This window comes from Heterodontus francisci, chromosome 26 (genome assembly GCF_036365525.1).
Source record: "Heterodontus francisci isolate sHetFra1 chromosome 26, sHetFra1.hap1, whole genome shotgun sequence".
Classification (NCBI taxonomy): Eukaryota; Metazoa; Chordata; class Chondrichthyes; order Heterodontiformes; family Heterodontidae; genus Heterodontus; species Heterodontus francisci.
In genome coordinates, this window is record NC_090396.1 from 62319578 (window position 1) to 62332017 (window position 12440).

General features: G+C 40.3%; 1 protein-coding gene across 1 annotated transcript in view; it reads left to right on the plus strand.

Moving 5' to 3' along the window:
• The window catches only part of rnf213a (ring finger protein 213a), a 237406-nt gene that overhangs the window by 17368 nt on the left and 207598 nt on the right, over positions 1-12440 (plus strand). Inside the window, exons 3-4 of the mRNA XM_068058651.1 lie at positions 105-343; positions 9988-10611. Of these exons, the coding sequence (XP_067914752.1) occupies positions 105-343; positions 9988-10611 (863 nt within the window). The remainder of the gene's footprint in view (positions 1-104; positions 344-9987; positions 10612-12440) is intronic.

Here is a 12440-nt window from a genome sequence, read left to right on the forward strand (position 1 = left end):
AAATGTTTAGTGAATTGTTAAGTATGTATGTAAGTGCTGTTTTAGATCATGTTTTCTTCGTGGACTGGGTTACTCTGGTAATTGTTTTCATTATTCACTTAAAGCAATGGCTGCGATTAGTGGGAAGACAGAAGCAGAAGCTCCAAGTTTATTAATGTCCATGGATGTAAGCTTGGAAGTGTCTTCCACCTCCCAGTCAACTACTGAAAGTGAAGTGTCCTCACTGGAACCAGAGGCTCCTCCTTGTAAGATGCAGTTTGGCCAAAACTCAACCCTGGAAGCCATTTTAGAAAAGGAAAACAAAACATCTGAGCAGCCGCGAAAGGAAAACTCAAATAAAAAAGTAAGTTGGTTAAGCACACAATTCAGTCACAATTCCAGAAGTCGTATTCTAAGATAATGTACCAAATAACATTTTCCCTGTTTCTAAAAACTGAGGTGTTCCCCTTTTACAGATGCCAGGTACGCCTTGCAGACACTCGGGTCCATCAGTATGACACCGGGGGTGAGGGACTTCAGTAATGTGGAGTCACTTGAAAAGCTGAAATTGTTTTCCTTAGAACACAGTAGGTTAAGGGGAAATTTAATAATCATTTTGAGGGGTTTTGAAAGATTAGATAAGGTGAAACTGTTTCCACTGGCATGTGGATTGATAACCAGAAGAAACATTCAAGAGATCTAAGATAATTGGCAAAAGAAGCAGAGAAGATGAAAATGATATTTTGCACAGTGATTTATGATCTAGAATGCACTGCCAGCTCATCAATTGAAATCCTCATCCATGCCTTTGTTACCTCTAGACTTGACTATTCTAAAGCACTCATGGCTAGCCTCCCATCTTCTACTTCCATAAACTTGAGCTCATCCAAAGCACTGTTGCCGGTGTCCTAACTCGCACCAAGTCCCGGTCACCCATAACCCTTGTGATTTCTGACCTGCCTTGGCTCCTGTTTGAGCAATGCCTCGATTTTTAAAGATCTCGTTCTCGAATCTCACTATGGTTTCGCCCGTCCCTATCTCGGTAACCTCCTCCAGCCCTAGAGTTGTCTGAAATATCAGTGCTCCTCCAATTCTGGCTTCTTGCACATCCACAATTTTAATCACTGCACCATTGGTGTTTGTGCCTTCACTTGTCTTGGCTGTAAACTCTGGAATTTCCTTCCTAAATCTCCACCTCTCCTCCTTTAAGATGCTCCTTAAAACCTACCTCTTTGTCTCCTTACTTAAAGGATATAATTGCATTGGAAGCAGTTCACAGAATCACCAAATTGTTGCAGTGCAGAAGAAGGCCATTTGGCCCGTCATATCCGCACCATCTGTCTGAAAGAGCAACTCCCTCAGTTCCATTCCCTGCCTTCTCCCCATAACCCTGCATATTCTTCCTTTTCTTATAACTGTCGAATTCCTTTTTGAATGCTTCAATTGAACCTGCCTCCACCACACTCTCAGGCAGTGCATTCCAGACCTTAACCACTCGCTGCGTGAAAAAGTTTTTCCTCCTGTCACTTTTGCTTCTCTCAAATACTTTAAATCTGTGCCCTCTCATTCTCGATCCTTTCACGAGTGGGAACAGTGTCTCTCTATCTACCCTGTCCAGATCCCTCATGATTTTGAATACCTCTATCAAATCACCTCTCTGCCTTCTCCTCCAAGGAAAACAGTCCTAACTTCTCCAATCTATCTTCATAACTGAAATTCCTCATTCTTGTGAATCTCTTCTGTACTGTCTTCAATGCCCTCACTTCTTTCCTAAAGTGCGGCACCCATAATTGGACGCAACACTCCAGCTGAGGACGAACTAGTGTTTTATACAAGTTCAACATAATTTCCTTGCTCTTGTATTCTGTGCCCCTATTAATAAAGCCCAGGATACCGTACGCTTTATTAACTGCTCTCTCAACCTGTCCTGACTTCAATAACTTATGCATATATACGCCTAGGTCCCTCTGCTCCTGCACCCCTTTTAGAATTGTGCCCTTTATTCTAAATTGTGTCTCCATGTTCTTCCTACCATAATGAATCACCTCACATTTCTCTGCATTGAACTTCATCTGCCACCTGTCTACCTATTCCACCAACTTTTCTATGTCCTTTTGAAGTTCAACACTATCCTCACAGTTCACAATGCTTTCAAGTTTGGTATCATCTGCAAACTTTGAAATTGTGCCCTGTGCACTAAGGTCTAGGTCATTAATGTATATCAGGAAAAGCAAGGGTTCCAACACTGATTCCTGGGGAACTCCACTACAAACCTTCCTCCATAGAACATTATAGAACATAGAACAGTACAGGCCCTTCAGCCCACCAGTCCGAAAAACATCCATTAACCACTACTCTTTGTTTCCTGTCACTTAGCCAATCTCGTATCCATATTAATATAAAAGCAAAATACTGCGGATGCTGGAAATCTGAAACAAAAACAAGAAATGCTGGAATCACTCAGCAGGTCTGGCAGCATCTGTGGAAAGAGAAGCAGAGTTAACGTTTCGGGTCAGTGACCCTTCTTCGGAACTGACAAATATTAGAAAAGTCACAGATTATAAACAAGTGAGGTGGGGGTTGGGCAAGAGATAACAAAGGAGAAGGTGCAGATTGGACCAGGCCACATAGCTGACCAAAAGGTCACGGAGCAAAGGCAAACAATATGTTAACATTAACATATTGTTTGCCTTTGCTCCGTGACCTTTTGGTCAGCTATGTGGCCTGGTCCAATCTGCACCTTCTCCTTTGTTATCTCTTGCCCAACCCCCACCTCACTTGTTTATAATCTGTGACTTTTCTAATATTTGTCAGTTCCGAAGAAGGGTCACTGACCCGAAACGTTAACTCTGCTTCTCTTTCCACAGATGCTGCCAGACCTGCTGAGTGATTCCAGCATTTCTTGTTTTTGTCTCGTATCCATATTGTTGCCGTCCCTTTTATTCCATGAGCTACAAGTTTGTACACAAGTCTGTTGTGTGGCACTGTATCAAATGCCTTTTGAAAGTCCATGTACACCACATCAACAGCATTGCCCTCATCAACCCTCTCTGTTACCGCCTCAAAAAACTCCATCTAGTCAGCTAAACATGATTTTCCCTTAAAAAATCCATGCTGGCTTCCTTTAATTAAATCGCATTTGTCCATGTGACTATTGATTTTGTCCCGAATTATCTTTTCTAGAAGTTTTCCCACCACCGAAGTTAAACAGTTTGGCCTGTAGTTGCTGGGCTTATGTTTACACCCTTCTTTGAACAAGAGTGTAACGTTTGCAATTCTCCAGCCCTCGGGCATCACCCCTGAGTCTAAGGAAGACTGAAAAATTATGGCCAGTGCCTCTGCGATTTCTACCCTCACTTCCCTCAGTATCCTTTGATGCATCTCATCCGGCCCTGGTGCATTATCCACTTTAAGTTCAGACAGCCCATCTACTACTTCCTCTTTAGCAATTTTAAACCCCTCTAGTGTCTGACTTACCACCTCTTTCACAATTGCCTGGGTTGCATCATCTTCCTTGGTAAAGACGGATGCAAAGTATTCATTTAATACCTCCGTTGTGGACTCTGCCTCCATGCGTAAATCCCCTTTCTGGTCTCTAATCGGCCCCATTCCTCCTTTTACCACCCTTTTACTGTTTATATGCCTATAGAACACTTTGGGATTTCCTTTAATGCTAGCTCCTGTCTCCTCTCATGCTCTCTCTTTGCTTCTCCTATTTCCTTTTTCACTTTCCCTCTGGACCTTCTATATTCAGCCTGGTTCTCAATAGTATTTTCTGCCTGGCATCTATCATAAGCACACTTTTTCTTTATCTTAATCTCAGGGAGCTCTGGATTTGTTTGCTCTAAATTTCCCCTTCGAGGGAACGTACCTTGACTGTATCCGAACTATCTCTTCTTTGAAGGTAGCCCATTGTTCATTTACTGGTTTTCCTGCCATCTTTTGACTCCAATTAATTTGCCCCAGTTCCATTCTTACCCCATTGAAGTTATCCCTCCCCCAATTAATTGTTCTCACCCTGGACTGCTCTTTGTCCTTTCCATTATCAGCCTAAACTTTATGATACAATGATCACTTTCGAGGTTCAGCGAAGGTTCGCTCGATTGATTCCTGGGATGAGAGGGTTATCTTTTATGAGGAAAGGTTGGACAGGTTGGGTTTGTATTCATTGGAGTTTAGAAGGATGAGAGGTGATCTTACTGAAACATAAAAGATCCTGAAGTGACTTGACAGGGTGAATGTTGAAAGGATGTTTCCCCTTGTGGGAGAGACTAAAACAAGAGGGTACAGTTTAAAAATAAGGGGTCTCATTTAAGACAGATGATGAATGTTTTCTCTGAGGGTCGTGAGTCTGTGGAACTCTCTTCCCTGGAGAGTGGTGGATGCTGGGTCATTGAATGTTAAGGCAGAGGTAGACAGATTCTTGACAAACAAGGGAGTCAAAGGGTATCTGGGGATAGGCAGGGAGTGGAGTTGAGTCCACAACCAGATCAGCCATTATTTTATAGAATGGCGGAGCAGGCTCGAGGGACTGAATAGCCTATTCCTGCTCCTAGATCGTATGTATCTCTTTGACCAGGTTTTTCTTCATCTGCCCTATTATCACCTATGTGGCTTGGTGTCATTTTGTTTGGTAACGTTCCTGTGAGATGCCTGGGACATTTGGTTGCATTAAAGGTGCTACATACAAACAAGTTGTTAGAATTAGATTCAATTTTAGCTTTTAAATGGTAATTGGATATATACTTGAAAAGGAAAGAATTATAGGGCTCTGGGCCAAGAGTGGGGGCGTGGGTAGCTCTTTCAAAGCGGAGACATTATGGGCTGAATAACTTCTTTCTATGCTGTAAAATACTATGATTCTATAGTGAGCATCATTCTGAAGATAGAAATGGTGATCGCCCAAGCATGACGTTCGTAGACCTTGATTTTGGCTGCAGACAGAAATTTCACAGCTATACTGCTAAATGTGAAAAACTGGTTCAATGTGTTTATATTGTGATGTAAAATAGTATCATACAATCTTGGTAAACAATTTTAGGAACCCTGTTGAATTGATGATCAAGGTGCGTTGCTCCATTTTGTAATATTGAATTCATGTCCCTCACTGCTATCTTAATCCTATAATTGCAAATTAATATTTTGATTTTTTTTTAACGAGTGTTCTTTTATATGACTGCCTTTTGGTCAATGTGGCTATTTTCCAAAGGAAATATTGTAGTCTGTTATCTTGGCGCATCCAGGCACTTCCAGAAATGAGGTGTGCTTTTTGTACATAGTGTTCTCAAGATAGAGTTTATGTAGTTGCTCGCTAGTATAGAACTTGAGTGTTGCTGAAAAAAAGAGACGTGCTGTCAAAGCTTTTCATCGTGCACTCATCAGGATAGACACAAGAGTGCCAAATTACAAAGGGAGCAACAATTTGTACTGCAAGAGAAAAAGGTGCTGAATCATTTGGCATTCTTGCATCTATTCCGATGAGTGCAAGATGAAAAGCTTCAACAGCATGTCTTTTTTTCAGCAATACTCATTTCTGTAGTTATGCATGAAAAATGTTTTCGTTAAAGGAATTTAAAATGATTTTCCTGTTGTTTACCCAATGGCTTAATTGGTTTATTAATGCCCAATCTTCACTGAGTTAACTTATCTGAGCTAGGAAAGCAGTAGTGGCTCTTCAATTTGCTACCCTGCTCAAGTTTTGGGAAGGGGATGTTGGCCAAAGCATGTTGGAAACATATGTTTGTCTGTGGATAAGGACAGAATCTGTTTAGGCTCTAATGCACCCCAATGTTGGACAGCACATTCCCTTTCGCATTTGTTCAGGCTCACACAAATAATGGCCACTTGGGCAAGATAACTAGCACCTGTGGAAATGTACTTCCATGAGGAATCAACACCTTGAAGGGGGATAATAATTGGCAACAAAACAGTTACAATGCTGGAGTGGCTTGCATCCTAATCCACAGTCTTCAATTTTCTTACTAGCCCAGGTCAGCGGTGAAGGAATGGGGCTTGCTGTTCAGCTCACTGACAGCTGCCATGAATATTTGAGTGGCTTTAGAGCAGAGACTTCTCGTCATTGGGCATCTGTTCATGGTTCCCTCCACAGGCAATCTGTGGTGTGTGAGCAGGAGTAAGGCACTTCAACCAGCCAGATTAAATAATCCTTACTGAGCCACCTACCTCTTTGACCAAGCTTTTGGTCATTTGACCTAATCTCTTTTTGTGGCTCGGTGTTGTACTTGGTTTTATAATGCTCCTGTAAAGTGCCTGGGACATGTTATTACGCTAAAGGTGCAATATAAATACAAGTTCCTGTTGCAAGTTGTTTTACAATGCTGAGTCTATTGGTAAGGATTGCAACAGCACACCCTGTGGAGGAGCAGGGTGTCTGACAAATTATGGATTTTCATGTTTAGCTCTATGTGTGCTGATGCCAGAAATTGGTCTATTTACCCCAAAATAATGGTGAGTGCTGATGCCTCACCGCTATTTTTATAGTGCAATCGAAGCCTTTAAATTTTGCACCATGATTGAATGTAATGTTCTTCCTAGCTTTGATTGGTCTGTGATAACCACTTGATGTTATCCATCACATAGTTAATGTTAAACTCCTGAAAGATTCTTGTGGAATGATAAGGCAGGAGCCTACATTTACTCTGTATTCATAACTCTAATGTTCATGTTTTCTCTCATCCCTGAACTCGTCATTGGCAAATTCCCCTCCAGTATCAGTCAGAAACTTAGCTGGTGCCCCAAGCCCAGTCCCTATCCATTTCTCCATAATTTTGTCTATAATCACCCTTTTGTCCTTATTATTTATTATTGTAGAAAGACTAAATCTCATTGCTAGGTCTATAAAATGTAGAATGAAAATATTCTTGTCTATAAATCCACGACAGTTACCTCATTAAAGTCACGTGCCAATGGAAGGCTGACAATAGAATACTTTTTACATATTTCACAATTTTCACTAATCTCTTCTATTATCCTCATACTCTTCATCAATCACACCTGCAACTTTTAGTAGGGTTTTTAATCTGACAATGGTGAGTAAATTGTCTGTTTAACTTTAAGACAATTTGCCTTTTATCTCTGATTCGTAACATTTGATGCCATCAATACTTCTCCAACACTGACTAGAAATATCAGGTTTTGTTAAGGTTATACAATAATGCCCTGACTGGGTAAATTGCAAATTCACTGATGTTCCAAAAAACAATTACCTTATCATGCTCCATGTCAAGTTTCATCTGTGCCTTTTTCATTGAAGGCTTACTCAAGAGTAAAAGGTATCTCGCTGGAGACTACATCAGTACTGATAAAGTGGCTTACCCCAGCTATTTTACTCTCTTCTGTGACTTCAATGGGTTGTCATCACCAAACCTAAAGCTGGTAGTACTTTTATACTCCTTAACCTTGCATTGATCCTCACTACCGAGTGAATCCAGATAATACTATCAGCTCCACATACTGTCAATGTACAAGCACTATACAGCACCGCACAGTTGAACAAATCCGCAACCAACACATTCATCACAGGACTAAAAGTCTTTGTGACTAGTACAATTTGTTCAGATCCATCAGTATATTCCTCTTCTGCCTCAGAATTCTCTGCATCATGTGTTAATTCGAAGACTTTGCCCCTCCGCTTAGGGCACTTCATTGCATAAATGATACTTTGTGTCACATCTGAAGATCTTATTAACTGTTCCTTGGGCTTTCCTGGGACTCATTCGCCTTTGATTGCTGTACCAACCCTGTCTTCCACTATAATATTCAGACCTGCTAAAGGTGTTTTCATCCTCATTCCTCCTGTCTTTAGTTTTTTCTTTGTACTTAGGCCTGCTTCCAGTACCTGCATTATTTCTAAATCTTGTAACTATTGAGTCTTCCATTCGTGTAACCGCAGAGTGCCCTGCTTGAACTACCAGGACTGCGAGAAATGACTCTTTCCCCAGGAATTTTTTTTAAGGCTGCGGACATTTAGTCCAAAAGGGAGTCTTAGTCCAAGAACCGAACTCCAGTTAGAACCAGGAGTCTGTCCATATGCGACAACCTAGCACAATCTAGTAATTTAAAAGCTAGCACTTAACCAGGGATCTCTAAATTGAATTTCCTCAATCTTTTATGCAGTCTGTTAAAGTCCATGATCTATTCCTCCATTGAATAACCATCTGTTTTCCAAAATCTATCAAAGTGTGACCATGCCTCATACGCATTCAGTAGGTCATCTTGTAAATTTCATCCAAGAATTCTAACAAAAGATCCAACCCTTCATCAGTATCCAACTGACGAGCATCCAGTTTAGAAAACACTTCTGATTTTATTTTTTGGTAGGAAGTGACGACGCCATGGCCATACCTTGTTTCCTTTTTGATAGAAATGTAACCTGTGTCCACATATCCACATCATTCTTCCACTGGTCATATGGTTCAGATTCCGAAAACACCGGAGGGTAATCATACCCTGACAATTTGCCCTTGCTTTCTGCTATATTTTTCACAATGGCCCTTGAGACTTCCGTTTTCTGTCGAAAAAAAATTCCTATTTTCCAACCTTCAGCTTTAGGGAAGCATCCTCTGCTAACATGTTAAACTCCTGAAAGCTTGTTCTGGAAGGATAAGGCTGGAGACTATATTTACTCATTTCACATTTATTGTGCAGAGTAAAAGGATTACAAACATGTAGCTCCTCACTCAAAACCATTTTGCAGTCCCAGTGAGTGTCCTTTTAAATGCACAACCAAAATCCCAATTAACTACCTTCACCTGCATATAATGACACAATTAACAGTTAACAGGAATCAGTTCGGGTTTGGGTCTTGTCAGATTCCAGAAACTATAAGAAAATGTCCATGAAATTCTGATTCCTGGACTTTCTGCCTCTGTCATTTTTTTGTTGAGAGACTGCTATTTGAACTTGCTACTGAACCCCCAACCTGTGACCTTCCCTTCCCCCCCCACATCTCTTTAGATTGCCCACTCCCAGCATGGTCTGATCCTGCAGCTACCTTATTTGCTCCTGATTCAACTCTGCACCCATCCTTCTTACAACCCAATTCAACTCTGAAGTCAGTCCATTTTCATGGGACTAAGACTGCTGATGGCAATGGCTGATAATTTGCCTTCGTCATGCTGTCGACTTCAGCAACTACTCTTGAGTTTTCCCAATTCAATTATTGCCATACAAAGTTGTAATTAAAAAAAATACATTTAAAGAAAAATAATTACTGATTTTTAGGGCACTAATTGAGATTCCGTCTTAAAAACCCAGCCGCACCTATCACATGGAGGACTGAAAATTTCAAACATGCTTGTTTGTAAATACTTGTATGACTAAATTAGTTTGTTTTATATTTATCTTGAAGTAAAGCAGGAAAGATTGGAATTAAGAACACAAAATGCTGGAAATATTCAGATCAGGCAGCATCTATGGAGGGAGAAGCAGAGTTAACTTTTCAGGTATTGGGCTTTGACGTTTAGAATGCAACAGCTAATTGCACTGGCATAAAAAAAGCTCATGCCACAGTGATTGACAGGTGACCCAGTGTTTACAATGTGTTGGAATCTTCAGCCTTGCTACTTTCAAGTAAAATAGGAATAGCATAGTAAAATGAAAGTTTATTGAAAATAAAAATCTAAATTGGAGGAGTAATTTTTTGTTCTTGCTGGAAGAAACAGCAATCAAAGATGAAGTAAAATTGTGGCTCAAAGTGAATTGAAACTAAATGTTTACAATATATTCAGATTTTAAGCACCCATGTTAAGTTGGTAACAATTCTGCATTGAACATGAGTTCTGTTAAAATGTATAGAAATGTATTGTATTTCTATGCAGTTTTCTAATTAACAATATTTAGCTTGGGGAAAATTGAATGTTTGCAGCTGTGTGACAGAAGGGGGATGGAGTTTTTCAAACCTATAAAACACCTATCGTTGAGTAGATTGATATTGCTGTTCATTCCTATCATTCACATGGGCTGATTCCGTTATCTTCTATTATACAGAAAAAGAGAAAAAAGAGAACAAAAAAATTGAATGCAGCTGCTAACTGTAAAGAGATTTCTTCTGCTCCTCAACTCAAGCATTTACATTCAGAAAGTGAACACCAGGAAACTGAAATAGAACAACACAGTAAAGTTGTGAATGAAACTAAAGGTTACTCTGCTGGCAGTGATTTGACCAGTGACCTAAACTCGAGCAGTGACATTGTTGTAGATGATGAACATCCTCCCAACTCAACAGGTATGGAGGAAACTCCAGGCAGTTATAGTCCAATCAAAGGTCAGGTAAATCCAGGCTTCACAGCATCCAAAGGTGGCATTGTAACGGTTAAGACCAAAGATGGTGCAGTCCAATCTACGACTGAAAGTAGCCTGCTTCATCCAAACAAGAGCAACAAATTAGCCAACGTTATGGGTGATGGAAGTTTAGCCACTGAGAAACTGAACACTGGGAAAGATGACATTGAGCCTGGAAGAGAAGATGGTTCAGGCGAATCTGGATCGGCAGCCACTAATGCCGACAGTGAGCTACTTCATACAGGAGACGGCAACTTAAGTAGTTCTGTTGAAGAAAAAATTGAAGAGCAATATGACGTGACGAAGGAAAAGGACATTCTACTCACTAAGGTTACAACTTCATTATAACTCTTAGTCTTAAAACAGTTTGTTTCATAATTATTTCAGATTAATAGCAGTAAGCTGAAACTATCATAAACTTGACACACAAGAACAAATGTTGAAAAGTGAGATGATATATAACATGTTTTGTTTGTCACTGGAGCAAGAAAATTCTAAAAATCTAAATTTTTTTAACTTTTTATCTTTTCTCCCCTTGACTCTTAGGGCATAACCTCCTGGATGCTGGCTAGTCTCTGGCATCTCACCTAATCTACAATTCTCGTAGAATTGTGTAAGACTAGAACCGCCTCTGTTTTTTGTTTTTAGTTTCAATGAATCTAAAAACATTTATAAATATAGGGGAGTATGTTGAGTAATGACTGGCAGGTTAGTTATTAGGTGAGGCATCACTGCCAAATTTAATCCTTTCTTCACATGATGGCCAAGGGCTTTCCAGTATGGGCCAATGGATAGCAATCAATTGTGCTTCTAGCCTATTTGAGCTGAGTTCCCTTTTGCCATGACAAATCATCTTAAATTGGTGAAATTAGCTCTTCCCTTCAATATTTTCTGGTCTCTCCATAAGTACTCTAAACCGAATTATGTTGTGGTCACTATTAGCTAGGTGTTCTACTGTAACACCCTTCTCTTACCCTACTTCGTTTCCCAGAGCCACAATCAACACTGCTTCTTTCCTTCTTGTATTGGAGACACATTGATTAAGAAAGTTGTTATAACCAGGTGAGGAAGGGGTCCAGGGCTCCCTTCTCAGCCTTTCCCTGGTTTGGCCGTAACAGGATTTAACTTTTAAAATAGTGTTTTTAGCTTCCCCTCAATGAGTCCTTGCTCACTGCTCTCTAATTGTAATAGCAAAGAAATCAACCAGACAGGTTTTCTCAGATTTAAACAAGTAAGGTGTAAGGTTGTTAACCTTAAAACTCTAACCTGGTTAAAACTACTAAAAATATGCAACGCGACCATGCTAGCATGCATATGCGGTAAACATGCACTCAGATAGAGACAGAGGAGGAGAAAGAATCAAAGGGGAAAGGTTTGAAGTAATAGATGGTGTTCAGTTACTGGTTTTGGATTGGATGTAATCTTTGAAGTTAAGTCTTACAGTTCTCGTTGGGGTCCAGTGCCCACTTTCAAACTTGTTTCACTGGTCTTCCGTCTTGAGGCTTGAGTTACTTCCGTGGGTCCCTGGAACTTTGTGAGAGAGAGAGAGAGGGAGTGCTCTCTCCTTGAAGTTCAATTGCAGCCTCCTCCAAAAACTGTTCTGTGAGCACAATTCGGTTAACTCCAGGTTGGCCTGTAGGTTAGTCATGTGACTAGCTCCTTTATAAGAGCCTCATCTGCGCGGTTTGTGGATTCCTCACCAGACACACTCATTAGGGAGGTGGAATGCTGGCTCTTACACATTCAGTGACTCTCAATGTCTCTTGATCTTCACTATTGACAAAACCCATCAGGCTAATTGGATCAGGGAGTGCTCCCATTGTCTATCTATGCAACTGTCTTTCAGAATGCAGATGTGCAGCCATGTTTTCAGCCACTGTTCTGTGGTCTTTTTAAACAAGTTTGTTCAATGTCCAGTAACAGTTCAAAAATAATGTTCCATATGACAAAATTAATATATTTCATTTTGGCAGGTGTGGTTTCCGTCAGAGTTCTCTCATAAATATAGCAGAAATTCCTCTCCTCCCCTACCCTTAGTACTGTTTTCCCTGTCTATATTAGTGTCATTAAAGTCTCTTAATTTTACTACTCTTTTTGTTACGTGTTAAAAATTTGCCAGCAAATGTGCTCATCTAACTTACTGTTTGGAGCTCTAGTTT